Source organism: Microcaecilia unicolor, unplaced genomic scaffold, assembly GCF_901765095.1.
Source record: "Microcaecilia unicolor unplaced genomic scaffold, aMicUni1.1, whole genome shotgun sequence".
In the NCBI taxonomy this organism is placed as follows: domain Eukaryota; kingdom Metazoa; phylum Chordata; class Amphibia; order Gymnophiona; family Siphonopidae; genus Microcaecilia; species Microcaecilia unicolor.
The window spans coordinates 49,098-76,097 of NW_021963480.1; the positions used below are offsets into that span (position 1 = coordinate 49,098).

The following is a 27,000-nucleotide window of genomic DNA, read 5'->3' on the forward strand; positions in this document are numbered from 1 at the left end:
TGACTTCTGCGTTTGGTTATCTTTGAACCTCCTTTGGAGTCTTCCACTCTGTTTTTTTTTTTTGTTTCACCAGCGGACCCAATACAGTTACCACTTGTACTAAGTCCTGCATTCCACTAAGGACTAGATCTAAAATACCACATCTCAAAAAAGATATACAGCGGAATTCAAAAAGGTGCGGAGAAGGGTGACGAAAATTATAAAAGGGGATGGGATGACTTCCCGATGAGAAGGTTTTTCAGCTTGGAGAAGAGACAGGTGAGGGGAGATATGATAGTGGTCTATAAAATACTGGTTGGAGTGTAACGTGTAGACGTGATTCTGTTGTTTACTCTTTGGAAAAAAATGATTCAAGTATCGAAGTTTGCTTATATTTGCTATCTACAGTCGTGCCATCTAGGCACCTTACAGACTAGATAGTAGAATAAAAGGAATGTGGGATATCATAATACAATTCGGAGATGGAAGGGGGTAGAACTACGATTATAATAGGAAATTGGGGGAGAGCCAAACAAAAGGTTGTACCAATGTTATCCAGTGATTGCTCGAATGGGTAGGTCGGCAGTGAGCAGGGGATTTAAGAAAAAAGACTAGGGAAAGGGGGCATGCAATGAAATTACTAAGTAGTAAATGTAAAGCAAACCGGAGAAAATATTTCTTTACTCAACATGTAATTAAACTCTGGAATTTGTCATCAGAGAATGTGGTAAAAGAAGTTATCTTAGGATTTAAAGAAGGCTTGGATAATTTCCTAAAAGAAAAATCCATAAGCCATTATTAAGATGGACTTGGGAGAATCAGCTGCTTATTTCTAGGATAAGCAGCATTAAATCTATTTTACTGTTCTGGGATCTTGCCAGGTACATGTGACCTGGATTGGCCAGTGTTGAAAACAGGAAACTGGGCTTGATGGACCTTCGGTCTGTTCCAGTATGGCAACACTTCTGTTCTTATGTTGTTATGAGATTTTTGCACCCAGTAGCAAGTCCAAAAATGAATTTAGTCCAGTCAAAGATTTCTTTTTATATTTTTTGTTTCACTTTTATTTGTTAACCTTTAAATAAATAGATCTTTGAAACTGCAAGTTCTGCTTGCAAGTCAAATTCATTTTCTGGGACTTGGCATTTTTTTCTCGAAGGTGGGGTTGATAGTGATATGCACAGTTGAAGAACCAGTCTGTACGTCTAAGGGAGCCTCTGACATCCACAAAAGAGTCTGGTCTGTACTATCCAGTAAACAATTTACCATGATTCACCAATACCATTTTGACTTTCTTGATTATAATACTCGTTAAACGTTACAGATTATCCCTCATATGTGTCTGTCACCCTTCCAAGCCTTTTTTTACATGGGTTTTCCCATGGGAGGGGTGGAGAATGATCCCCATCACATCACTGGAGAGGGAACATGCTCTTTTTAGAATCCAGTGAATATCTGAAATAAAACACAGGGCAGACTGGATGGGCCGTTCGTCCGCCATCATGTTTCTCTGTTTTAGAAATGCATTCAAGGTACTGCTTGAATAGGCCACTTACTGGACAACCCAAAGGAGATGTGAGATTTTACCACTCTGTGTGCTAAAGAGTTCATTTACGCTTTTAGGAGGACAAATGGCCTTATACAGCTTGTGACCCAGAAAGAATTACTGGAATTTGTTATAACTATTTTGTCCTCATGCAGAGCCTGTCCCTACTCCAGAAATACGGAAATTAACCACGAGCCGTGATAGCTGGAATATAACCTTGGAATGCATGGTCTCACCCCAAGCTGATGTTAATATTACTTGGATAGCAGGAGCTTTACCAGCAGGAGTGGAGGAGCTGCAACAGCACTGGCAGAATCCAAACAGAAACAGTCGGATCATTTCATTAAACTGCAACGCAACGGACAGACCCCTCTTCTGTGTCGTTAGTAATCCTGTTGATATGAAGAACACCTCCTATAATTTAAGCAGTGAGTGTACAGAGCAAGGTAAGCCTCAGCATTTATGGTCCTCTGGTTTCTTTAATTAATAATGGGGGGTTTAAGCATCCCATATATGCAGGTAATCTATACGGAACACTCTAGCTGTCCTGCAATCTTAGCTGAGCTGTAGATACACAATCTGGAGAATGTGGCCACTCTTCACTGGCTTCCTCCTGGGGAATTAACCTCCTGATTTCTTAGTTGCAGTGATTCACATAGACTACAGTACATTGTCCAACCATGTTGCACTGCTCAATCCTACAGACTGAAGGTCAGTTTTGGAGATTGACTAGTTCCACAGTTGATTAAATCAAAAGAAGGCCAAAGGTTCACCATATCTAGCAGTGTCTGATTGGCCTCAGGAGATCTCCACAAGGCCCTTCATTTAGTGTTTTTAAAACCTTTAAGGTCCAATCGTGATACACAGAACAACCAAGTCAATTCAATAATTGTTGATGTGGTCCAGAAGAGGCCTCTGACATGTACTAACTCAGGCTTGTCCTACCTATGGCCCGCAAGGCCAGAACCTGGCCCACCAAGTGCTTTTTTCTGGCCCTTGGAAGCTTGGTAAATCTTGTGGTGCTTACAGCGGGATTCCTGCTTCTCTACCTTGATTCGGCTCTCTACAAGCTTCAGCCATGAGGTGCCGGAAGTTCAGATTGGTTTCATGTTTTTAAGTCTCGCGAGACCTGAAACTGTGAGACCAACTCAAACTTCCAGCACCGCAGTGCTCATACTTGCAGAGAGCCAAGTCCTGGTGGGGAAGCAGGAATCCAGCTGTTTCTTCTGCAAAGCCAGGTGAGAGAAAGAGACTGAGTGAAAGATGTGTGTGTGTGTGGGGGGGGGGGGGGGGGTGGGGGGTTATATGAGCAAGAGAGATTGAGTGAAAGCTGGGAAGAGGATGATACACCATCATATTTTGCCACTACTTGACAAAATACAGCAAAAAGCACCAACAGCATTCAGACATGGGACACAGTTCTTTATTGGCGAAAATCAGTGTTCCAATATAGACCCAACACAGGCCGTGTTTCGGCGCACAACGCCTGCGTCTGAGGTTGACTATGTTCAGATGCCAAGCTTCTTCCCTACGAAATATGGAGATAGTCTGTTTGGTTAGTAAGTAGTTACTCAATGTGACAAGAAGAAGTTTGGCATCCGAACATAGTTGACCCCTGACACAGGCTTCCAGGAAATTCACTATCCTTTCCTTCAGCATCGCTTCCATTACTTTTCCAATAACTGATGTGAGGCTTACAGGCCTGGGATAAGGGAGGAGACATTTTTAATCTGACTGCAACCACCATACATCTAGAGACGAAAACTGGGTTTTTTTATGAAATGTGAGAAGAGGGGGGCAGGAGAGTGATGGGAAAGGTCAGTGGGGCACAGTCTGGGCAGTTCACCTGGTTCTTGATCAGGCTTTCTGGCCGGATACAGACAGTCAGGGCCCTGTGGCAATGCTAAACATTCTAGCAGGGACATTAAGGGAGCAATTCTTAAACTGGCATCTCCATTTGGGCGCTGATGTAAAACACTGAGCACCAGTTCTACAAGATAAAGGTCCAAACAAAAGCCTTCTAAAAGCGGGGGAACAGAAAGCAAAACTAATCAAAAATATTCCCAGCAGTCAAATAGTCTAGAACATTTTTCTTTTACGAATGTTGTTTAGGACCAGTCAACGGTGGTTGCTCCCATATAGTATCTTATAGGGAAAAGCAATAAACTCACTAAGTATCGTCATCGATCTGATTTTTAGGTTCTCTTTTTTTTTTTTTTTACATCACTCGATGTGTCAACAATTCACAAAATTATTTTACTGTCAAGATTTCCACTTACGTTCGCATATCTTGTTCTTAGCATGTCTTGCTTATGTCATTCAGCAGTCATCAGGAGAACAGCGGCAACATAACTTTGTTTCGTTGTGTGCCTCAGAGCATTCAGTCTCCTTTGCTGGTCCTAAAAAAACTTTTCTCAGATGAATTACTGAGTGCTGCCATTTGTTAAAAAATGTTTTACACTATTTAAACGCTGGGAATGATTTTGATTTATTATACGATACGAGTATAAGTCAGCATGAGATTGCCTCAGTTCAGACATGACCATTTACGTCATGTTAGTGTGTCAAATGACGCACGTAACCGATAACATTCTATAAGTTACACACCTCACTTGACGACAGGGCCGTACTCCGCCCATCTATACGCTCCCCTCAACTGTGTGTTGTAGAAGTTAGGTGCTCCTTTATAGAATACCAGCTACTCCACAGTGGCACGAAAGGTTCTCCACCCAGTCCTCGGGACACACCTACAGCTACCTCCAAAAAACAGAAGCCAAAATCAGGATATCCCACTGTATCCAGGTATGTAATACCTGGGTTTCATTGCCAAGTCTGGTTTTCTGTTCGTTTCCCAGAGCTGGAAATGCTGGAGGAGGGGGAGAGTTGACGTCCCAGCCATTGTACAGTGGCGCACCACCTAGTGGCTAAAGTTCATGATTCTGGAAGGGGCCCCAGTACGGGGCCCTGGCTGATGACTAGTAAATTGAGAAGTGATATGACATTTGGGGGACAGCCCCCAGGTAGTTACAGACAAAGGTTCTGGTGTTGGAATTCGGCCCCAGTTCGGACTGAACTGGAAGCCCTGCAGTGTAGAAGGAAAGAGCCAAGTCAAACCAAACAAATACCTGTTCACCTTTAATTCCAGGTGGAAAACTAGTATCGAGGACTCTGCTGTTCACTTTCCTGCCCATTACTTTCATTGCAATCATCGTAATAACTCTGCTCACGTTCTTCTATTGGAAGAAGAAGAAGAAAAGGAAGCACAACGGTAGGTGGTGTCACCTCTATAAGCCTTGAGCCCCCTTATCCTTTAACACCCTCCCCTTTTCTAAATAAAACACCAAAGACAGCCCTTAAACGGATCTGTAGGAAACAGACACATTCAAAGGTCAACTGGGGAAGGGCCCATCCAGGTCTGTTTTACTGTCTTCCAAGGTTCCCTCCAAAGCCATTCAGCCATCTTAGGGCTTTTTAGGTTGAGCTGTTTTAATGTGGGAGAGGATTAGTTTGGATTTGGAGAGCCAGATCCTGTTCAGCTCAGAGCACTCCCCCCTTCCCCAGACAGATTTGTTTTGGAACAGCTGATTCGGGTGAAGAGTGCCAAATGACCTGTTAAGTCATCGTATCCCATCAACACCCTTTTTCACCAAGGCCATAGCCCAGAACCATCTGGGAATTCAGTGGGACAGGGGTTGCTTAAAAAAGGCAGTTTAAAAAATGCATGACGCCTGTTGAAGTCTGCAGGGTTGTCACTGTATTTTTTAAACGATGGCCACAGAGCTTAAAAATAGGTATAATCTTGTTTCTGCTATGTAACTGGTTTGGTGGATTGTTCCCGTTCTCATTAATGTGGACTATTATTTCTTATTCTTATTTGTTTGTATTATTCAAAATTATTCAATAAAAACTATCCACCTGATATTCAAAGCCATTTAAATGGTCAACAGCTGTATATATAGTGTCAATATCAGTGGAGTAAAGGAAGGGGCGACCCAAGGCAACATGCCGCCTCTACCAGACTGAGATACGCCCCCACCTGGGCCGAGATGTTGTCCCCCTTCCTTCCTCCACCTCATACATGGAGTTTACTTTCAGGCTTATTTTCGAAAGAGAAGGGCGCCCATCTTTCGACGCAAATCGGAAGATGGGCGTCCTTCTCACAGGATCGCCCGAATTGGCATAATCGAAAGCCACGTGTCGGAAGCATAGCGAAGGCGGGACTGGGGCGTGCTATGGACTTTTCCTTTAAGAAGCCAGCCAAACCTTTTTTTAAACCCCCGCTAAGCTAACTGCTTTTACTACATTCTCTGGCACATTGAGTGTGTATGTGTGTCTCCCTGTCTCTGTCTTCTGCAAATAACATTACACATTTTTTTTGCAATGAATAAAGTGAGCTACATAGGGCTATGATCCTCAAAGTCAATGAGTCTAATATTGAACCACAGCAGTCAGCGGTTAAGTAAAGTGCCAGCCACCACAGTTAAAATAAAACTGGATATTCAATGACAATACCCTGATACCGACCAGCACTGTTGCTTCAATGCCAACCCATCAGGATTTACACTGGATGCAAGGATGCAAGGAACAATTATTAAAGAAACTGCAAACAGCACAAAATACAGCTGCAAGACTAATATTCGGCAAGAATCGATTCGAAAGTGTAAAACCGCTGCTTCAAAACCTACACTGGCTACCCATCAAAGCACGTATATCTTTCAAGATTATTCTATAGGCCAGAGAACGTATCTTCGGTCTCATATAAGTACATAAGTAATGCCATACTGGGAAAAGACCAAGGGTCCATCGAGCCCAGCAATCCTGTCCACGACAGCAGCCAATCCAGGCCAAGGGCACCTGGCAAGCTTCCCAAACGTACAAACATTCTATACATGTTATTCCTGGAATTGTGGATTTTTCCAAGTCCGTTTAGTAGCGGTTTATGGACTTGTCCTTTAGGTAACCGTCCAACCCCTTTTTAAACTCTGCTAAGCTAACCGCCTTCACCACTTTCTCCGGCAACGAATTCCATAGTTTAATTACACGTTGGGTGAAGAAACATTTTCTCCGATTTGTTTTAAATTTACTACACTGTAGTTTCATCGCATGCCCCCTAGTCCTAGTATTTTTGGAAAGTGTGAACAGACGCTTCACATCCACCTGTTCCACTCCACTCATTATTTTATATACCTCTATCATGTCTCCCCTCAGCCGTCTCTTCTCCAAGCTGTATAGCCCTAGCCTCCTTAGTCTTTCTTCATAGGGAAGTCGTCCCATCCCCGCTATCATTTTAGTCGCCCTTCGCTGCACCTTTTCCAATTCTACTATATCTTTCTTGAGATGCGGCGACCAGAATTGAACACAATACTCAAGGTGCGGTCGCACCATGGAGCGATACAACGGCATTATAACATCCTCACACCTCGCGCTGGAATACATGACAAGCCTCATAGAAAAACCTATGCACAATGCAATAAAAGGTGCAAGGACCTACCTTACCCTACACTTTCCCAGATACCAAAGCCTAAAATACAAATCTTCATACTCAACCAGCTTCACATACATCTGCCCCAAGATATGGAATGCGTTACCGAAAGTCTTAAAATACACAAACAACTACATAACCTTCCGAAAATACCTGAAAGCCCACTTAAGAAAATTTTTCTTCGATGAACCCACATAACCAACCTGAACAGCAGTCAACGCACCACGATGCTCGATCACTAACAGAGACTGAAAATGGCACTCGGCTAACACATTCAACCAAAGTAAACTGTAAGACACATCGAACCAACAACTTGATTGGAAAATGTGGGGTATAAATGTTGGCAGAAATAAATAAATAAGAACAGCCCTACTGGGTCAGACCAGCAGTGGCCAATCCAGGTCACAAGTACCTGGCAGAAACCCAAATAGTACCAGCATTCCATGCTACCAATCCCAGGGCAAGCAGCGGCTTCCCCCATGTCTAACTCAATAGCAGACTATGGACTTTTCCTCCCGGAACTTGTACAAATCTTTTTCAAACCTAGATATACTGGCCATGGATACCACATCCTCTGGCAGCAAGTTCCAGAGCTTTAACTATTTGTGGAGTGAAAAAAGTATTTCCTCCGGTTCGTTTGAAAAGTAGTACCATGTAACATCCTTGAGTGTCCCCTACTCTTTGTACCTTTTGCAAGAGAAGAAAATCAATTTATGTTTATCGATTCTACACCACTAACCAGTTGGCAGCAATAATCAAACCGCTCACTGGACAGCTAATCAGATTTGGCCTTTTTGCTGCTCTAACTTTACCTGGTTTATTATACGATTAGTGGTCTGAATTTGGTCACTAATTACACAGTCTCTGGCTCCACCCACAGACCTTCCTGTCACTTCCAGATATTGCTGGGGCAGACAGAGGAAATATTCATAGCATTGTCAATTAGTGCCACTGAACATCCCTTTCGCTGGCACTTTTCTGGTTAACAGCACCTGCTAGTCATGTAAACGCCTATGAATATTGGACTCAATCCCCTCCGAATTCTGTATATTTGCACCAAATTTGGGTGCGTATCTCAGATTCATGCCTAAATAATTTGTCAATTAGGTACTAACAGTTATTGGTGTTCACAAGTACTTAATTTGGCAGTAGTTAGGAGTTAAGCATGAATCTGCCCTACCCACTATTCCGTAACATGTGCACCTAAATTTCACAGCGTGCAGTTCAAAAAGGGGTGCGGCCATGGGAAGGGCACGGTTAGGTTGAGATGTTCTCAGAAATTAGGTGCAATGTTATAGAATACCTGCATTTATGCACTTAACTGCCATGAGTTGAGTGCAAACGTTTACACCAGCTTTTTGGCAGTCGTAAATGCTCATGCCCAAAGTTTAGGCGCAAGAAGCACGTCAAGGTAGTGTTCTGGAAAGGGCGCTCTGCGCAGAGCATCTTTCACAGAATAGTAGCTTAGCACAGATCACAAATTTGGGTCCCTCTTTCTGAATCTGCCCCTCTGTTGGATCTGTTATGTGGAGGAGTGGCCTAGTGGTTAGGGTGGTGGACTTTGGTCCTGGGGAACTAAGGAACGGAGTTTGATTCCCACTTCAGGCACAGGCAGCTCCTTGTGACTCTGGGCAAGTCACTTAACCCTCCATTGCCCCATGTAAGCCGCATTGAGCCTGCCATGAGTGGGAAAGCGCAGGGTACAAATGTAACAAAAATAAAATAGATACTATTGGAGATTCTACATGGAATATTGCTACTATTGGAGATTCTATATGGAATGTTGCTACTATTGGAGATTTTACATGGAATGTTGCTACTATTGGAGATTCTACATGGAATGTTGCTATTCCACTAGCAACATTCCATGTAGAAGGCTGTGCAGCCTTCTGTTTCTGTGAGTCTGACGTCCTGCACGTATGTGCAGGACGTCAGACTCACAGAAGCAGAAGCCTGTGCAGCCACATTGGTGATCTGCAAGGGCCGACTTCTAGTGGAATAGCAACATTCCATGTAGAATCTCAAATAGTAGGAACAGTGGAGGAGTGGACTAGTGGTTAGGGTGGTGGACTTTGGTCCTGGGGAACTGAGGAACTGAGTTCGATTCCCACTTCAGGCACAGGCAGCTCCTTGTGACTCTGGGCAAGTCACTTAACCCTCCATTGCCCCATGTAAGCCGCATTGAGCCTGCCATGAGTGGGAAAGCGTGGGGTACAAATGTAACAAACTGTGCTGGTTTTGTGTTGGCTTGAAATTCTGCCCGTAACTGGGGTCAGAGGTGGAGGAAGGACAGCTGCAGCCAGCGTCAGTAAAGACAGGATCTTTCACTGTTTCCCAATTTCCCTGGCAGGCAAATCTATACAAATGAAGCTTAACTTCCTTTTGAAGAAAAGAAGAAAACAAGCACCGAATGTGGGTGATTTGCATTTTCTTTTTGCATCTCAGAAAAGATTTACATAAAGTAGTGAGCACAGGTCACAGAGCTGAAGAGGTATAAAGTATGTGCAAGCCAACGTGGATGAAGAAAGATCCGGAGAAAGATAAATTTGACAAATCGTGACTGTACAGACTGCGTCTACTACTACTACTACTACTTAACATTTCTAAAGCGCTACTAGGGTTACGCAGCGCTGTACAATTTAACATAGAAGGACAGTCCCTGCTCAAAGGAGCTTACAATCTAAAGGACAAATGTACAGTCAGTCAAATAGGGGCAGTCTAGATTTCCTGAAAGGTATAAAGGTTAGGTGCCGAAAGCAACATTGAAGAGGTGGGCTTTGAGCAAGGATTTGAAGATGGGTAGGGAGGGGGCTTGGCGTAAGGGCTCAGGAAGTTGATTCCAAGCATAGGGTGAGGCGAGGCAGAATGAGCGGAGCCTGGAGTTGGCGGTGGTGGAGAAGGGTACTGAGAGGAGGGATTTGTCCTGTGAGCAGAGGTTACGGGCGGGAACGTAAGGGGAAATGAGGGTAGAGAGGTAATGAGGGGCTGCAGACTGAGTGCATTTGTAGGTAAGAAGGAGAAGCTTGAACTGTATGCGGTATCTGATTGGAAGCCAGTGAAGTGACCTGAGAAGAGGGGTGATATGAGTATATCGGTTCAGGCGGAATATAAGACGTGCGTCTTGAGGAAATTCTTGTTGTGGACTGTGTGAATCATAAATTTTCTGACTGGTTGAGGCTTATGTAGGAAGCACTAGACATCTATGTGTTTGAGTTCCCTTTTCTCATCTCCACAATCTGGGTTTTTCCCTGAGACCCTCATATCTTCCATACCATGCCCTAGATTGGAGAAGTGCTCTCTGCTGGTGTGGCTGTGACCTGGTTTCTGACAAAGTTTCCTTTGTTCTTTCTGAGTGTTTGTTTCATTTCACCTGCACAAACTACACTCTGTGGGCCTTTGACTCTTTTGGCAGTGTTTGGGGCTGATGAGTCATATGAGGTGATCACATGACCACACGCGAGTCAGCTACTTTTCATAGCCCCTGAAGAAGTTAGAAAGCAGAACATGAAGGGGAGGAAAGTTACATGACTTTAGCATAGCTTGCAGAAAATCCAAGTGTCTCCTTCCAGATTTAGAAGTGAAAGGTCATCACATCGAAACAGATCTGTTGATGTCAGTATTATTGTTGTCACTGGTCTATGTGTATATGGGAGCTACCAATGTTGAAACAGGAGATTGTGAGAGAGAATGAGGAAAATGCTTTTAATTCCTCAGAGAACTACAGAGAATTACAAGAATTTATTTTAAGAACAGAGCTCAGTTGGTCAAGATTTTATCCATATTGGAGGACTTTCCCTACTAGTAGCTGTTCAATTAAATATACACTCCTAGAAGCATCTTTTTGGTCCAAGAGTTGCCTCGCACATCTGTACAGAAGGACATGAATCCTGACAAAAGAGGAAGAGAGTTCTGATTTCTAAGGAGATGGCTGTGTACAACCCCTTAAAAAGTCTCGCTTGCTCTTTTTCAAGATGCTCTCCTCCACTATGGATAAAATTTACAAGCCACTATCAAGTTGACTCCCACCTCAACCAAATCCTATCTCAAGAGATGTCGACTGTAGACCTGGGATATCATTCACACCCTGTGAATAAAAATGAAACGAATCAAATCCAGATCCAACTCAATTTGATACAGCCATTCTGTAGGTCACCAAGTCATTAGTGACCATGGCCAGAGGCTATGATTGTGCAGACTTGACTGTACCTAGTGTCCAGCTGCCTCCATTTAATCTTACTTGTCTCCATGACTGAGATGCTGATGTATGTTTCTTTTTTGTCTTGTAAGATTCTGCTTCTAGAAACCAAGTACTGGAAAGTTCCTCATCTGTTCAGTACGCGGTGATACAGAGGATACCTCCAGAAGGAAATGATCAGGTAAGGTCCTAGGTGCGTGCCTTTGTATCCTTGTATGTTATGGAGCTAATTTTCAAAACAGAAAAATGGCAGAAAGTGGCAGATGGATGTTTTTCTCGGAAAAACGTCCAAATCCTGATTTTCAAAACTCGTATTTGAGACATTTTTCTCTGCAGTTCATCTAAATTGCAAGGGGGTATGTTGGATGCGTGTTTTGGGCGGGACTAGGATGGGCTTACGATATAGATGTTTTTCTGCATTAATGGAGCATTGTAAAAAAAATCCAGGGCAAAAAATAGGATGTTTATGGCTAGACCTCTTTCAATTACGACTAAGGGGCCCTTTTATTAAGCGGCAGTAAGCCCACAGCAGGCTTGCCGTGCAGCAATCCGGAACTACCACCGGCCCAACGCGAGTGTCGGCGGTAGTTCCGCCCCCAGTGTGTGGCATTTCCGAATTTCCCAGAAAACTTTATACCGTAGGGGGTTACCACCAGGTTTACTTGCCCACACGGCAAGTGCGAACTTACTGTATGGCCATTTCTGTTACTGGCCTTTTTACCCGCTGCAGTAAAAGGGGCCCTAGCATGCGGCAAAAACGGCCACCGCCAGTAGCGCAGGAAGGGCCTTTTATACTGCAGCTTAGTAAAAGGGTCCCTAATTGCCAAAAAGGTGCCCAAACTGACCAGATGACCATTGCAGAGATAAAGGCATGACCCCCCCTTTAATCCCCCAGTGGTCATTGACCCCCCCACCCACCCCTCTAAGAGGTAAAAGTGACAGTACATATCAGGTTCTATGACAGCGGCAGATATAACTACTACTACTAATCATTTCTTTAGCGCTACTAGACGTACGCAGCGCTGTACACTTGAACGCGAAAAGACAGTCGCTGCTCGACAGAGCTTACAATCTAATTGGACAGACAGGACAAATAAGGACAAAAAGTAGTAAGATTCCAAAATACCGAAGAGCAGCAAGATTCCGGAATCCCAAAGAGCAGCAAGATTCCGGAATCCCAAAGACTACTACTACTACTTACCATTTCTATAGCACTACAAGTCGTACACAGTGATGCACACTTGAACATGACGAGAGATAATGGTCATTCCTGTTAGGGCAGCAAGCAGGTTCATGGAGTAGCCTAGTGGTAGGTGCAGTGACCTGTAGAGAAGGGGACCCAGGCCCATATCCCACTCTTAACTACTACATTTGTGGTGGAAAGTGAGAGTGCCCCCCCAAGCCACAAAATATAGGTGACATCTGCAGGTGTAAGGGCTATTGCAGTTGGGTACAGTACATTTTTTGCTATTCCTGGAGGGCTCACCATACAATATAAAGGGGTTATGGTGAGATGTGTACTTGGGACCTTTTGTGTGAAGTCCACTGCAGTGCCCTGTAGGCTGCCTCACTCACTGCTCTGCTAGGATGTCTGTGTGGCCAGTATACTAAGAATCATGGCCCCCAGACACCCCAGTGGCTTATTTTTGTTGGTTTTTCCCTTGGACGTTTTCTTCCAAACATGGTACCAAAAGGTAGATGCACTGAGCACAAAAATGTCTGGAAAATGTTGATTTCTGAAACAAAAAGATAGGTGTTTTTCTGGTTTGAAAATCGCTATGTTCGCTACTCAGTTTTTGGATGTTTTCAGCATAGTAACATAGTAACATAGTAGATGACGGCAGAAAAAGACCTGCATGGTCCATCCAGTCTGCCCAAGACAAACTCATATGTGTATACCTTACCTTGAATTTGTACCTGTCCTTTTCAGACCATATAAGTCTGCCCAGCAGTATTTCCCGCCTCCCAACCACCAGTCCCGCCTCCCATCACCGGCTCTGGTACAGACCGTATAAGTCTGCCCTCCCCTATCCTTGCCTCCCAACCACCACCCCCTCTTCCCCCCACCTGCTCCGCCACCCAATTTCAGCTAAGCTTCTGAGGATCCATTCCTTCTGCACAGGATACCTCTATGCATATCCCACGCATGTTTGAACTCCGTTACCGTTTTCATCTCCACCACCTCCCGCGGGAGGGCATTCCAAGCGTCCACCACCCTCTCCGTGAAAAAATACGTCCTGACATCTTTCCTGAGTCTGCCCCCCTTCAATCTCATTTCATGTCCTCTCGTTCTACCGCCTTCCCATCTCCGTCTGTATCATATCACCCCTGTTCCTCCTTTCCTCCAGGGTGTACATGTTCAGGTCAGCAAGCCTCTCTTCATACGTCTTGGAACGTAAAACATCCTGACTCAGACTTAGATGTCATATTGAGTGGAGGAGTAGCCTAGTGGTTACTGCAGCATGCTTCGATCCTTGTGAACTGGGTTCAGTTCCTACTGTAGCTCCTTCTGACTCTGGACAAGTCACTTAACCCTCCATCACCCCAGGTACAAAATAAGTAACTATGCATAATATGAAAACCACTTTGATTGTAACCACAGAAATGCAGTATATCAAGTCTCATCCCTTTATGTAAAGATCACAGGTGTGGTGTGAACTGACAGCTCACTTAGACTGTACACTCCAATAAGATAAACTCACATGTGCCATTTTTTGTGTATACCTTACCTTGATTTGTACCTGTCCTCTTCAGGGCACAGACTGTATAAGTTTGCCCAGCACTATCCCCGCCTCCCAACCACTGGCTCTGGCACAGACCGTATAAGTCTGCCCAGCACTATCCCCGCCTCCCAACCACCAGCCCCGCCTCCCACCACCGGCTCTGGCACAGACAGTATAAGTCTGCCCAGCACTTTCCCCACCTCCCAACCACCAGCCCTGCCTCCCACCGCTGGCTAAGTTGATTTATATTTGAGGCCTTTGCAGCTGGGATAATGCAGATAACCCCTTGTACTTTACTGTGTATCTTAGGGTTGCATGCATTCTGTTATCATTAAGCAAACACTTTCCAGCTCAGCTCGGCTACAATCTGGTACAAGAACACACTGTATATATACAATGACAGTAGTGGGACAGGCTCGCAATCCCGCTGCCCATTAAACTAAGTGCAAAGAATGTAAACTGTAAACTCTAACATATTAGAGCTGGATTGTAAAAATTCTGTGATCTACCTTGAGCATTAATTGGAAGTGCAGGCTAAGAAAATAGTAGATTCATATTGGAGGGAATCTGCAGAGTATTTTAATGTTCAGCTAAGTTTTTCAAGGGTTTATGGAAGTCTAATATTTAGAGGGCATTCCAAGCGTTACCTTCGAAACTAATCAAAAAATGTATTAAGTTAGTCCAATAAAAAAGGTATGTCTTGGAGTTTTTTTTCCTTCTGTAAAATAAACATGGAGGATTGGGGGGAGTTGGGGGGGAGGTGGTAATAGTTTAAAAATAACAGGTTGATGACGGTTATGTCTAGATATTGTGACTTTGTATGGTATGCTTTACTAATGAGATTCTTCGATTTCTGTATATGCACCGGGTTGTCATCAATAAAAATTGTTGAAAGATATCATCTTATTTTCTTTTCTCTGTTTTGTTTTATTTCTATTTATAACCTTAATTATTCCTGAAATCTGTTAAAGATGGCGTTACCAATTTGTTCTTAATACCCTTTATTTTTTATTCTCAGATTCATGCGAACCTTGAGACCAACCTGATGGAGCATAAGCCCCGGCCACGAAAGGTGCAGACTGTCTACGATGAAGTAAAATTTGTCCCAAAGGACAGATCCATGGAAGCCATGTAAAGGGGACAGTTGAGCCCAGCAGGGAATGAATCTGAAGCAGACGTGACCCAGTGTTTAGAGTCAGTAAAGAAGTTCGGAGCCTCCCAGGTTTTGCAGGACTCAGCTGGAAGTTTTCTGATTGTGTTGGGCAGAGGGACAGTAACAATGAAATGTCACACACTTGGTAAAATATTGAATTTAAAGCATTTAGAGACTATAATACAAAGAATACACACACATTAACAGTAAGCATGGAAAACGAGACCAAAGAAAGACTCCTTAGCTTTCTTACGAAGAGAAAGGAAATCATCTTCCATCCGAATGAACCCAACACAAGCGCCCTTCTGCCCCACGCTTACTGAAACATTTCTGTGTGCAACATTCCTTCCCTTTGCTTTCAGTTTTCATTGGATTGGGCTTTGTTTCTGCACTGTTATGGCACTATGGGAAGGGTGCTGATGGCTTTAATGCCAGAGCTTTGAACATTACGCCTCAAGCCTTACAGTATTGTAATGTCAGACTTCATTTGTACTCTCCTTATCACCTCTTATTCTCACTGTCAATCCTGAGGGTGTGAAGGGTAGATTATTTGCTTTCTAGCCTCCAAAGGCTGACCCCCCCCCCCCCCACCCCGTGCTGTTTGAGCTCCAGGAGAAATTACCTGCCCTCGGCCTCTGGTTCTCCTACTGAGTGCTGTGGGCTCCAGTCAGACTTGTACACGCGGTTGCCAGACCCGCTGCGGGAAATTTCTGACTGCTGCGGGCTGCGGTTTTTTTTTTCTCCGCTAGCACTGTGGTTTTTTGCCCCGCAGGGGGCGTGGTTAGTGACGTTGGGGGAGTGGTTAATGACGTCGGGAGCGGGGCTGGTGACGTCGGGGTGGGGCTGGCGGGGGCGCAGCTGATGACGGCGGGGGTGGGGTTGATGACAGCGGGGGCGGGGTTGAAATTTTGGGCAGGTTTTGGAACTGGTTAATTGGCAACACTGCTTTTACATATTATTCCAAGTGAGGAGGGGAGAGCGAAACATTATCTCTGTTCTCTTACTGATACCTTTGCTTATGCAACTGGTCACCCTGTTTAATTTTCCCATTGACTTTGCTCCAGTGACTGGCTACTTTCATATCATCTGAGATTACGATTCCCAGGCGTCTCTAGTCTGAGTTTCTAGCTTGCATCCTTCTAAATGCTTAGTTGCTAATGGATTTTTGTGTTATCCAAATACATGAGTTTACTTTTTTATATCACTGAAGCTCAGATTTCCCAAACTCTTCACTGTGCTTCCCGTTTTGTCAAGCTCTCTTCTATTTTTCTCACCCCTTTCAGCATGACGACCAGAGGCGTAGCCAGATGGACAATTTTGGGTGGGCCTGAGCCCGAGCCCAAGGTGAGTGGGCATAGAATTCTAAGTAACTTGAATTTTGACAGCACTGGGCTACAAAAGAAACAGATGTTTTCTCAACAGCAACAATGGGAACCAGAAGTCTCAGCTTTTCCCCATAGAGCCATAAAACCAGAATAATTCACCAGGATAATGAAGGTCCCTCACTCTGTAGGCAAAAATCTACTGCATGTCTGGAGCTCCGCAGTCATTCCACCCTTCAAGATAATGGTCCGGCCTTCTTAACCATCTCCCAGGGGAGAGGGGAGGGGGTCCTTCAGCTGAATTCTTGCCTTTTAACCAAGTTAAGTAAAACTTTTAGCCTTTGCTGTTTCAGGTCCAGATCATTTCAATTAATGTTAATTATACAATCTATAAATATTTATATATCCTGTATACTTGACCTTACTTTATTTATATCCTTTCCATTAGCCTTAAGTACTTTTCCATGTTGTTGTATCTGTCTACATCAGTAAATTTTCCTGTAATGCAGAGCTGCCAAGTTACCCAGTTCCGACAGGGAGATTTTAGGTCAGCCCTGGATTTCAAGCAACCCTTACTCTACTGCACTGTCATGAGACATGCAAGCACTGATTACAGTCAGGGTTGGCCTAACCATTAGGCAAGTCTAGGCAGTTGGCTACGACAGCAGCTTCTGGAGGGGCAGAAAAAGCAAAACAAGTCCTGACAGCCAGACAAACTCAAGAAGCATCAGTGCGTATTTCTACCACGAAGCAAAGCTGAATATTTAAAAGTGTGATGTCAAATTACCCCCCCCCCCCCCCTTTTACAAAGCCACACTAGTGGTTGCTGATGCATTAATGCTGACATACATAGCCCGTTAACTGAATGGGCTGTGTCGGCATTGCCGTGCAGCATCCGCAAGTGGGGCTTTGTAAAATGGGGGTTATGTGTTTTTATATCACTGTAGGATGATTATGGTTGTAGATTTTAATTAGCAGAACTTTGGAGGGTGGAACGGATGAGGTGAGACCTGAAAATGAAATGTGGGGAGGAGAGTATATGGCTGAAGATTCACTAAAATACTCTTGCACCAGGAGTGGAGGAGGTGCCTAATGGTTGGTGCTACAGATTGAGATCCTGGGGAATTGGGCTTAATTCCCACTGCAGCCACGTGTGACTCTGCCCCAGGTATCAAAACTTGAGGGATCCTTTTACTAAGGTGCACTGAAAAACGGACTGCGGTAATGTAGGTGTGGGTTTTGGGTGCACGCGCAATCATTTTTCAGCGCGCCTTTAAAAAAAGGCCTTTTTAAAATTTTTGCCGAAAATGGATGTGCAGCATAATGAAAATTGCTGCGTGTCCATTTTGGGTCTGAGACCTTACCGTCAGCCATTGACCTAGCGGTAAAGACTCGCCTGGTAACTGGGCAGTAATGACCTATGCACGCCAAAAATGAGATTACTGCAAGGGCCTCGCGGTAGCCAGCAGTAACTTGGAATTGGCGCAAGTTGGTGCCCGTAGGTGCTTACATGGCTTATTAAAAGGCCCCCTTAGATTGTGAGCCCTCTAAGGACAGAGAAAGTACCTGCATATAATGTGTACAGCACTGTGTACATCTAGTAGCAAGGGCTCAGGCCCACCCAACAGTAGTATACGTTTAGCAGTAGCTGGTGGGGATCCCAATCTCTGCCAGCTGAAGACTTCCCCCTGATGGTAACGAAAATGCTGCTCTCCACGATACTGGCACCTACGCATGCTCAGTTTTCAGCGCATGTCTGCTGTAGACTGCCAAGATGGCGAGAAGCATTTTTCCACCAGCTGAGATATTTTTTTGGTGCGATGGAAAACACTTGGTGCCCACCCACTTCTTGCCTAGGCCCACCCAAAATCTACTGTCTGGCTACACCCCTGTCTAGTAGTACTATAAAAATAATTAGTGGTAGTAACACCAGTCCTGATTTAAGTGGGTGGAATCAAGGACTACATCTCCCACACTGCTTTTGGGATATAAGGTCAAAAGCATGGCTAGCTAAAACGTCTCTCTCCTGGAACTGGGTAACTTGGGAGCTCTGCACATTTCAGCCATCTTGGTTCAATGTAGCAATGCTTTTTAACTCCTGAAGGAGCTGAAAACTGAATGGGTCAGTTACCGAGTCTAATGTAGTTATTTTATGCTTGAAAGAAAGCCGCCTTGTAATGGATTCACAATCTTTGCTATTTATAGTAATGATAAAGTATTTATTTCCAGATATAAGTACTATCAAATATTTGTAGCCTGGTGCCCAGAGAAAGGGCAGCTTATGCAGTTAGTGTGAGTGTGCGTCTGTCTCCCCTCGACTTTCTTGGTCATTCTTCTGTCAACACCAGAGAGGTGCTTTTTTTTTTCTGGATCCACATCCCCCTGACTATGCAGATAAAGTTTTCACCCCCTAAATAACATGTTTGTTTTGCATCTGTTCTGTATCCAATCCAAACCCAATTTTTACCACACGGCAGGGGTCACATGACACCACCAGATTGACTAGAAATTGCAGCGTTTTGCAGTAAATCCCTTTTATACACTATTTTATTTACATGGGGTGTATATTGCAGATCTGACCGTCGTTAATGTGGTGGTTCATTAGTTCTAGTATGGTGGCATGTTAGTTTTTGTCTTTCCCATGCCTCTGCATTAGCATGCGATATATATGTACAACTAGTAAAAAAGGCCCGTTTCTGGAACGAATGAAACGGGCGCTAGCAAGGTTTTCCTGGGAGTGTGTATGTTTGAGAGAGAGAGCCAGAGTGAATGTGCGGGTGTGTGACAGAGTGAGACTGTCTGTGTGACAGTGTGTGTGAGAATGAGAGTGTGTGACAGGGCCCCCTCCCCTGTTCCTAATGCCCCTCACCCCGTTCCCTCCCCTCCTTTTCCTCCTCCTTCCCACACTTTGGGTTCCTTAAGGCTTTCAAAAGTCTATGTACCCCCGTGGCCCTAACGCCCAGTATCCGGATACCCCACCACTTTCCTCCTCACCCCTCCCCCAAGATGTAATACTTTCACGTCCTTCATTTTTAAAAAAAAAGTGTCCTATCTACCCTGTGTACAAATGCCCGGCATTCAGATTGTGTTCCTCTCGTAAATTTTCATTTCTTTCATTCATTCAGTAGAGGAGTGTGGTAGCCGTGTTAGTCCACTCTTAAGGTTATCAATAGAAATCAAACAAAATAAAACGTGGAAAAGAAAATAAGATGATACCTTTTTTATTGGACATAACTTAATACATTTCTTGATTAGCTTTCATTTCATTCATTCAGAACTTGCCCCCCCCTGAACACTTTTGGTTCCTTCAGTCTTTTAAAACTCTCCTATCAACCCTGTGTCCTAATGGCCAGCACTCAGATTGTTTTGCTTTGCCAAATTGTCTGTCACTGATGTCACTGAGGTCAGTGAGTGCCTGCCTAGCAGACCACTTCCTGCAGGCACGGTCCCAGGCACATCCTGTTGGAGGTGAGAATTGTTATATAGGATAGTGCACATAAGCACCGCCATGCTGGGAAACGACCAAAGGTTCATCAAGCCCAGCATCCTGTCTCCAACAGCGGCCAATCCAGGCCTCAAGAACCTGGCAAAACCCCAAAAATGTTAATTTAATAATGATCAGTGGACTTTTCCTTCAGGAATCTGTCCAAACCCCCTTTAAACTCGGCAAGGCCAGCTGCTGTCACTACATTCTCAGGCAGTGAGTTCCAGAGTCCAACTACGCGCTGAGTAAAGAAAAACTTTCTCCGATTTGTTTTAAGTCTACCACATTCTAGCTTCATCTTGTGTCCCCTGGTTCTAGTGTTGTTAGAAAGTGTAAACAAACGCTTCACATCTGTCCGCTCCACCCCACTCATTATCTTGTAGACTTCTATCATATCACCCCTCAGCCGCCTTTTCTCCAAGCTAAAGAGCCCTAGCTGTCTTAACCTTTCCTCATAGGGAAGTTGTCCCATCTCTTTTATCATTTTCGGCACCCTTCTCTGCACCTTCTCCAATTCCTTTATATCTGCAAAAAAAACAGAAGAAACCAGTCTTCGCAAAAATCGTCAATGAAAACAAATTAATAGCGAAGATGACTCGGCAATAGGAAGGAGACCGTATCGAGTTGATATCCAGTTAAAAACAAATTTATTAGTAGCTAGACAAACAGTGCTCTGCTGCGGCTAAGAAAGGAAAGGAATGGAAAACAAAAATGAGGATGTCATAATGCCTTTGTATCGCACCATGGTGCGATCACACCTCGAATATTGTGTTCAATTCTGGTCGCCGCATCTCAAAAAAGATATAGTGGAATTAGAAAAGGTGCAGAGAAGGGCGACAAAAATGATAAAGGGGGTGGGACGACTTCCGTATGAGGAATGGCTAAAGCGGCTAGGGCTCTTCAGCTTGGAGAAAAGCCGGCTGAGGGGGAGATATGATAGAGGTCTATAAAATAATGAAACTTCCTGTTTCCTGCTGCAGAAGTCGGACATTAGAGAGGGCTCCAGTTACAAACTGGAGCAGAGCAGAGTGTGGTTAATGTGGTAGGAGAGAAAAATGTATACAGGAGGGAGGAAGAGAGTCACGGGATGGTAGGAAAGAAAAGAAAAGGCTGTTGGGGGGGGGGGGGGTTAGGAGAGAATGCAGAGCAGGTGGACAGAAAACGCTGCAGGAGCTCCGGGGGGGGTGGAGGGGTGGGGGGGTGGGGGGGGGGGGGGGGGGGTAGTAATGAGATTGTGCTAATGGAGAGGAGATAAAGGGAAAGAATTTGATGAGATGCTGCCTATAGAGAGGAAGGGAAGAGAAGAGAGCTGGTGCCCATAGAGTGCTGTGGAGTGGGTGAAGGTAAATCGATTTTTCACTCTTTTAAAAAGTACAAAGACCAAGGGACACTCGCACGAAACTGCATGGAAATACTTTTAAAAGAAATTGGAAGATCGTCACTTGAATGATCTTTTTCTTGGGGATAAGATCCAGGTTTTTCCTGACATTGCAAGGAACACACAAAAAAGGAGGAAGGAATTCCTTTTATATAAATCCAGAATTTTGAGTTTAGGGGGCTCTTTTGTGTTAAAATTTCCTTGCAAATGTTGTATATCTTTTGAATCTGTTAATTATGTGTATTAGATTGTAAGCTCTTTGAGCAGGGACTGTCTTTCTTCTATGTTTGTGCAGCGCTGCGTATGCCTTGTAGCGCTATAGAAATGCTAAATAGTAGTAGTAGTAGTATACCCCAAAAAAGTTCTTGGAATTTATTGCAAGTAAAGAAAGGGAGAGAAGCCCCTTGGAAACACTCCCATAGGTAAAATGCTGTTAAGTCGGCTGTCGGCTTCTGTTGTCCTCTCTAGCTCTGTTTCTTTTTTATTTCCTCTATTCTTAATCCTAGTATCTTGATTCTAACCTGATATTGTGGACAAAATTAATAGAATATTTCAATAACATATTTTCAATATGTAAAATATTTTATTTATATATTTCTTTATAGTTTTGCTGGATTTCCAATGCATTTATGTTTTGTATATATAAATGTAAAATTAATAAATATTAAAATTTAAAAAAAAAAAAAAGAAATTGGAAGAAATATTTTTCCACTCAAGGAATTGCTAAGCTCTGGAACTTGTTGCCGGAGGATGTAGTAACAGCAGTTAGCGCGCCTGGGTTTAAAAAAGGTTTGGACAGGTTCCTGGAGGAAAAGTCCATAGTCTGCTATTGAGACAGACATGGGGAATCCGCTGCTTGCCCTGGGATTGGTAGCATGGAGTGTTGCCACAATTTGGGTTTCTGCCAGATACTTGTGACCTGGATTGGCCACTGTTAGAAAGAGGATACTGGGCTAGATGGACCATTGGTCTGACCCAGTATGGCTACTCTTATGTTCTTATGAATTTTGAAGGATCCAGTTGTTCTAGGAATATATGTTCACATTTGTACAGCTGATCCGCACACGTTTTCTGGAGATGTGTGGTGGTTAAGAACATAGAACATACTCGGGCAAACCAATAGTCCATCAAGCCCAGTATCCTGCTTCCAGCAGTGGCCAAACCAACTACCCTGCTTACTAAGCCATGTTAGCGGTTGCTGCACTGCACTGCCGACACGGCCTATTCAAAGTGAATGGGCTGTGTCGGCATTAGCGCACGACAGCCGCTAGCACGGTTTAGTAAACAGGAGGGCAAGTCAGAAGTATCATTAGTCCACAAAATCATTCACGGCGAAGCCCCAGCCTACATGTCTGAGTTAATAGACTTACCACCCAGAAACGCCAAAAGATCATCCCGAACCTTCCCCAATTGGAAGGGCGTGAAATACAAAGCGCTACACGCGTCAACCTTTTCTCACATGAGCACGCAGTATTGGAATACACTGCCACGCAACTTAAGAACAATCAACGAGCAAGCTTCCTTCCGCAGATTATTGAAGACCCATCTCTTTGAAAAAATTTACGGAAATAACCAAAACACATAAAGTCCACACTTACTGTTCACTAATGCATCATACATTCACCTCTGAACTCTCATTCCCATACGATCACATCTTTCGTACCTTTACTCACAGAAAGACATATACCATATGTCTTCATGCCTTTTTATCGCTCTCTAAGCTCCCATTGTTCCCTTCCAAAGTTTCAATGTTTGCATTCCATTGTTCCATTCCTTAACGACACCTCAATTGTTTCGCATAACTCTGCACAATGTAATCCATAACCAATCTGTAACAAATTGTATTTCCAACTTTTATCTCATATTGTAAGCCACACTGAACCCGCAAAAGGTGGGAAAATGTGGGATACAAATGCAATAAATAAATAAATAAAATCTGGCACTAGTTGACAAAGATCATGACATTGTCTTATCTAAATGTACATAGATGCATAATTCACAATAAGTCGGTTGTAATTAAACAAAACCATTACGAGAAACTTTATTAAGTGTACTTAATCCTTAAAATGTTATCAAGGTACTCACAAATTTTCTATGGGGAAGTCTGCAGCCCTCCCTTTACACTGTGGAATGGTTTTAGCCCTGTTACCCTATTCTCTGAGAACAGTGCGCGGCTTTTCTCTGAGAAATCTCGTATTTCAGCAGGTTTCCCCGGGGCTGTGATAAGGGAAGGTACTAACTGACTGCATGTTTTTTTGTTAGTGGACAAACCGGATAAGGCAGCAATGTGCAGATGACCTGATGATTGGATCTGCTGTGCAAGAGCCCAGAAGGTAAGCCAGAGAAGTGCTGCTGTGATTGGAGGTTGTGCTATGGGTGGTGCTTTGGGTGGAGCCGGTGGTGGGAGGCGGGGCTAGTGCTGGGCAGACTTCTAGGGTCTATGCCCTGAAAATGACAGATACAAATCAAGGTAAGGTATACACAAAAAGTAGCACATATGAGTTTATCTTGTTGGGCAGACTGGATGGACCGTGCAGGTCTTTTTCTGCTGTCATCTACTATGTTACATTGAGGCATATTTTCAAAGCACTTAGCCTTCCAAAGTTCCATAGGTTTCTATGGAACTTTGGAAGGCTAAGTGCTTTGAAAATATGCCTCTATGTATGTTACTATGCTTTCTTTGCCAATGGGCAGTTTTGCCAGTGTGAAGGGTGGCACCAGAAGAGCAGGCCAGTTCCAGTTGAGTTGGAAGTACGTTCCCTTTTATTTACTTTTTAGGCCCAATAGTTTCGTCCTGTTCCTTTGTGCTTCCAACTCATTTGGAACCAGGGCTAGGATCTGGTAACCACCTGAGGATTTTTTAACGCTGTAGTATATCACCTAACACACTCATTGCAGCAAAGGCCCTTGGGTAGTGGCCATGCCTCAAAGCTTCTTCTGGAATCCCACAACTGTGGTCCCTAAATCTGTCCACTAGGTGTCACTGTTTCATGGCATTAAGAACAATGACTGGACCAGAAAACCGGAGAACTGAACTGGGGCTTGAACCCAGGTCTTCCACATGGCAGTGCACAGAGCACTGCCACTGGCCTAGCCTGAAAATGAGTGTTATTTATAGATTTTCTCAACTCAGGAGTTTTCATTCCCTACTACTTGGGGAGTTTCCCCCAGTGGATCTAGTCTGGTCATTGCGGCAGAGATCCCAGAAACCATGGCCTCAATCTAGAACCCTGCAATCGTGTGCCATGAATCTGGTCACTAGGTGTCAGTCTTGAGCAGTGTTTCCCAAGTCAGTCCTGGAGTTACCCCCTTGCCAGTCACGTTTTCAGGATATCCACAATAAATATGCATGACATGCATACACTGTATCTGTTTCATACATATTCATTGTGGATATCCTGAAAACCTGATTGGCAAGGGGGTACTCCAGGACTGACTTGGGAAACACTACTACTACTACTTAACATTTCTAGAGCGCTACTAGGGTTACACAGCGCTGTACAATTTAACAAAGAGAGACAGTCCCTGCTCAAAGAGCTTACAATCTAATAGACTGGTCTTGTGCATTTACCGTGGCTCCTCCTGTCTTTCCCTGGTGGCTGTCAACACTACCTGCATAGCCCCAGCCAACCCAGGAAGATGAAGGCCTGAGAATGGAATCATACACTTGTCAACATACATCATAGACTGCCCCCCTTCTCTTGTAATATAATGACTGTGTGAAATTTACTTTAGTTTATATTTAGTGATAGATTTGGAGATATGTAACATCTTTTGTGTAACTTTGAAAGGCTTTTTTTCCCCATCATGCATTGTGAAGTATGGTCCATAAATATTTAAAATGCCATTAGATTAGATTCCTCTCTGTTTTGAGATAAGGTTCCTGTGTTGTAAATCAACCTGGTGGTGCTGTGGCACCAGGATGCGAGTTATATTCCTGGGCTAGGCGACTGGGGAGGGGAGTCACAACTATTAGTTAATGGTGACACCTTGTGAATGGATTTAAGTCTCATGATTATAGGCCTCTAGCCAAAGCGTCTGGTTGCAATGAGATGGGAAGCAATAGAAAACAGTGTATAAAATCCCCAGGTAGTTGTGACCGGAAATCCTATGGTGCTGTAGCCCAGTAGTTCCCAAACTGGGTTTTGCGACCTCTCTTCAGGGGTTCCCCACCAGTGCAAGTTCTAGTCAGGGCAGGACTGATCCACATTCGCTCCTGCCCACGCCGGCTCCACTGATAAAATGACTGCCAGAACCGCCCACCGCAGTCTTGTTATAGATTTTTATGCATGATTGGATTTTTTATTAGTTGTGAACTACTTTGTTGCTAAGGAGGTATATAAAATAATGAGTGGAGTGGAACAGGTGGATGTGAAGCGTCTGTTCACGCTTTCCAAAAATACTAGGACTAGGGGGCATGCGATGAAACTACAGTGTAGTAAATTTAAAACAAATCGGAGAAAATTTTTCTTCACCCAACGTGTAATTAAACTCTGGAATTCGTTGCTGGAGAAAGTGGTGAAGGCGGTTAGCTTAGCAGAGTTTAAAAAGGGGTTGGACGGTTTCCTAAAGGACAAGTCCATAAACCGCTACTAACGGACTTGGAAAACTCCCAAATTCCAGGAATAACATGTATAGAATGTTTGTACATTTGGGAAGCTTGCCAGGTGCCCTTGGCCTGGATTGGCCGCTGTCGTGGACAGGATGCTGGGCTCGATGGACCCTTGGTCTTTTCCCAGTATGGCATTACTTATGTACTTATGTACTTATGTATAAGGAAGTGGTTTATAAAGTTTTATAAATAAATGATAGACTTGACTTTACTACAGTCTATACAGAAGGGTTAAACAATGGGTAACTCATAGACATTAGTATACTGGGGAATCCAATCCTTAAGGCTCCCTCACAGGCCACTGGATGGAGAGGGATGCTTGAGGGTCTCTCCCGTCCTATTCCCGTCCTATTATCTCCCTGTATTGGTACCTGCTTTTATATATGCAGACTTCTGTGGTATAAGCAGTGAACACTGAAGTTCTCTCGTACAGAGATTCCTTTCACCAGCATGTCTAAAGTCATTTTCAAATCTGCCAGAATGGAGCTAATTTCCCAAAGAGTATTGGGATCATACCATCTCAATAACAGACTATGGATTTTTCCTCCAAGAACTTGTTCAAACCTTTTTCAAACCCAGATGCGCTAACCACCATTACCACATCCTTCCAGAGCTTAACTATTCTTTGAGTGAAAAAAATATTTCTTCCAATTTGTTTTCGAAGTGTTTCCATGCAGTTCCATCGAGGGTACCTTAGTCTTTGCACTTTTTGAAAGAGTGAAAAATCGATTTACCTCCACCCACTCCACACCACTCAGGATTTTGTAGACTTCGGTCTCATCCCCCCTCAGCCATCTCTTTTCCAAACTGAAGACCTCTAACCTGTTTAGTCTTTCCTCATATGGGAGCAGTTCCATCCCCTCTATCATTTTGGTTGCTCTTCTTTCAACCTTTTCTAATTCCACTATACTCAAGGTGAGGTTGTGCCATGGAGCAATACAGAGGTATTATAATATTTTTGGTCTTATTTTGCATCCCTCTCCTAATAATTTATTTATTTAGGCATTTTTATCCCACATTTTCCAAAATAGCATTGTTTCAATGTGGCTCACACAAAAAAATGAATATTCATGAGAGAGGCTTCCATGCACTGCCTCCAGGGCCGCCGAGAGGGGGGGACAAGGGG

The 27,000-nt window shown here is 43.9% G+C and overlaps 1 protein-coding gene across 1 annotated transcript in view; it reads left to right on the top strand.

The window, feature by feature from the left end:
* The window catches only part of LOC115459345 (SLAM family member 8-like), a 42,626-nt gene extending 26,718 nt beyond the window's left edge, over positions 1-15,908 (top strand). The window contains 4 exon segments of the mRNA XM_030189185.1: positions 1,681-1,971; positions 4,671-4,793; positions 11,295-11,383; positions 14,944-15,908. Coding sequence (XP_030045045.1) covers positions 1,681-1,971; positions 4,671-4,793; positions 11,295-11,383; positions 14,944-15,060 — 620 coding nt within the window. The 3' untranslated portion in view covers positions 15,061-15,908.
* The last annotated feature ends 11,092 nt before the right edge of the window (positions 15,909-27,000 follow it).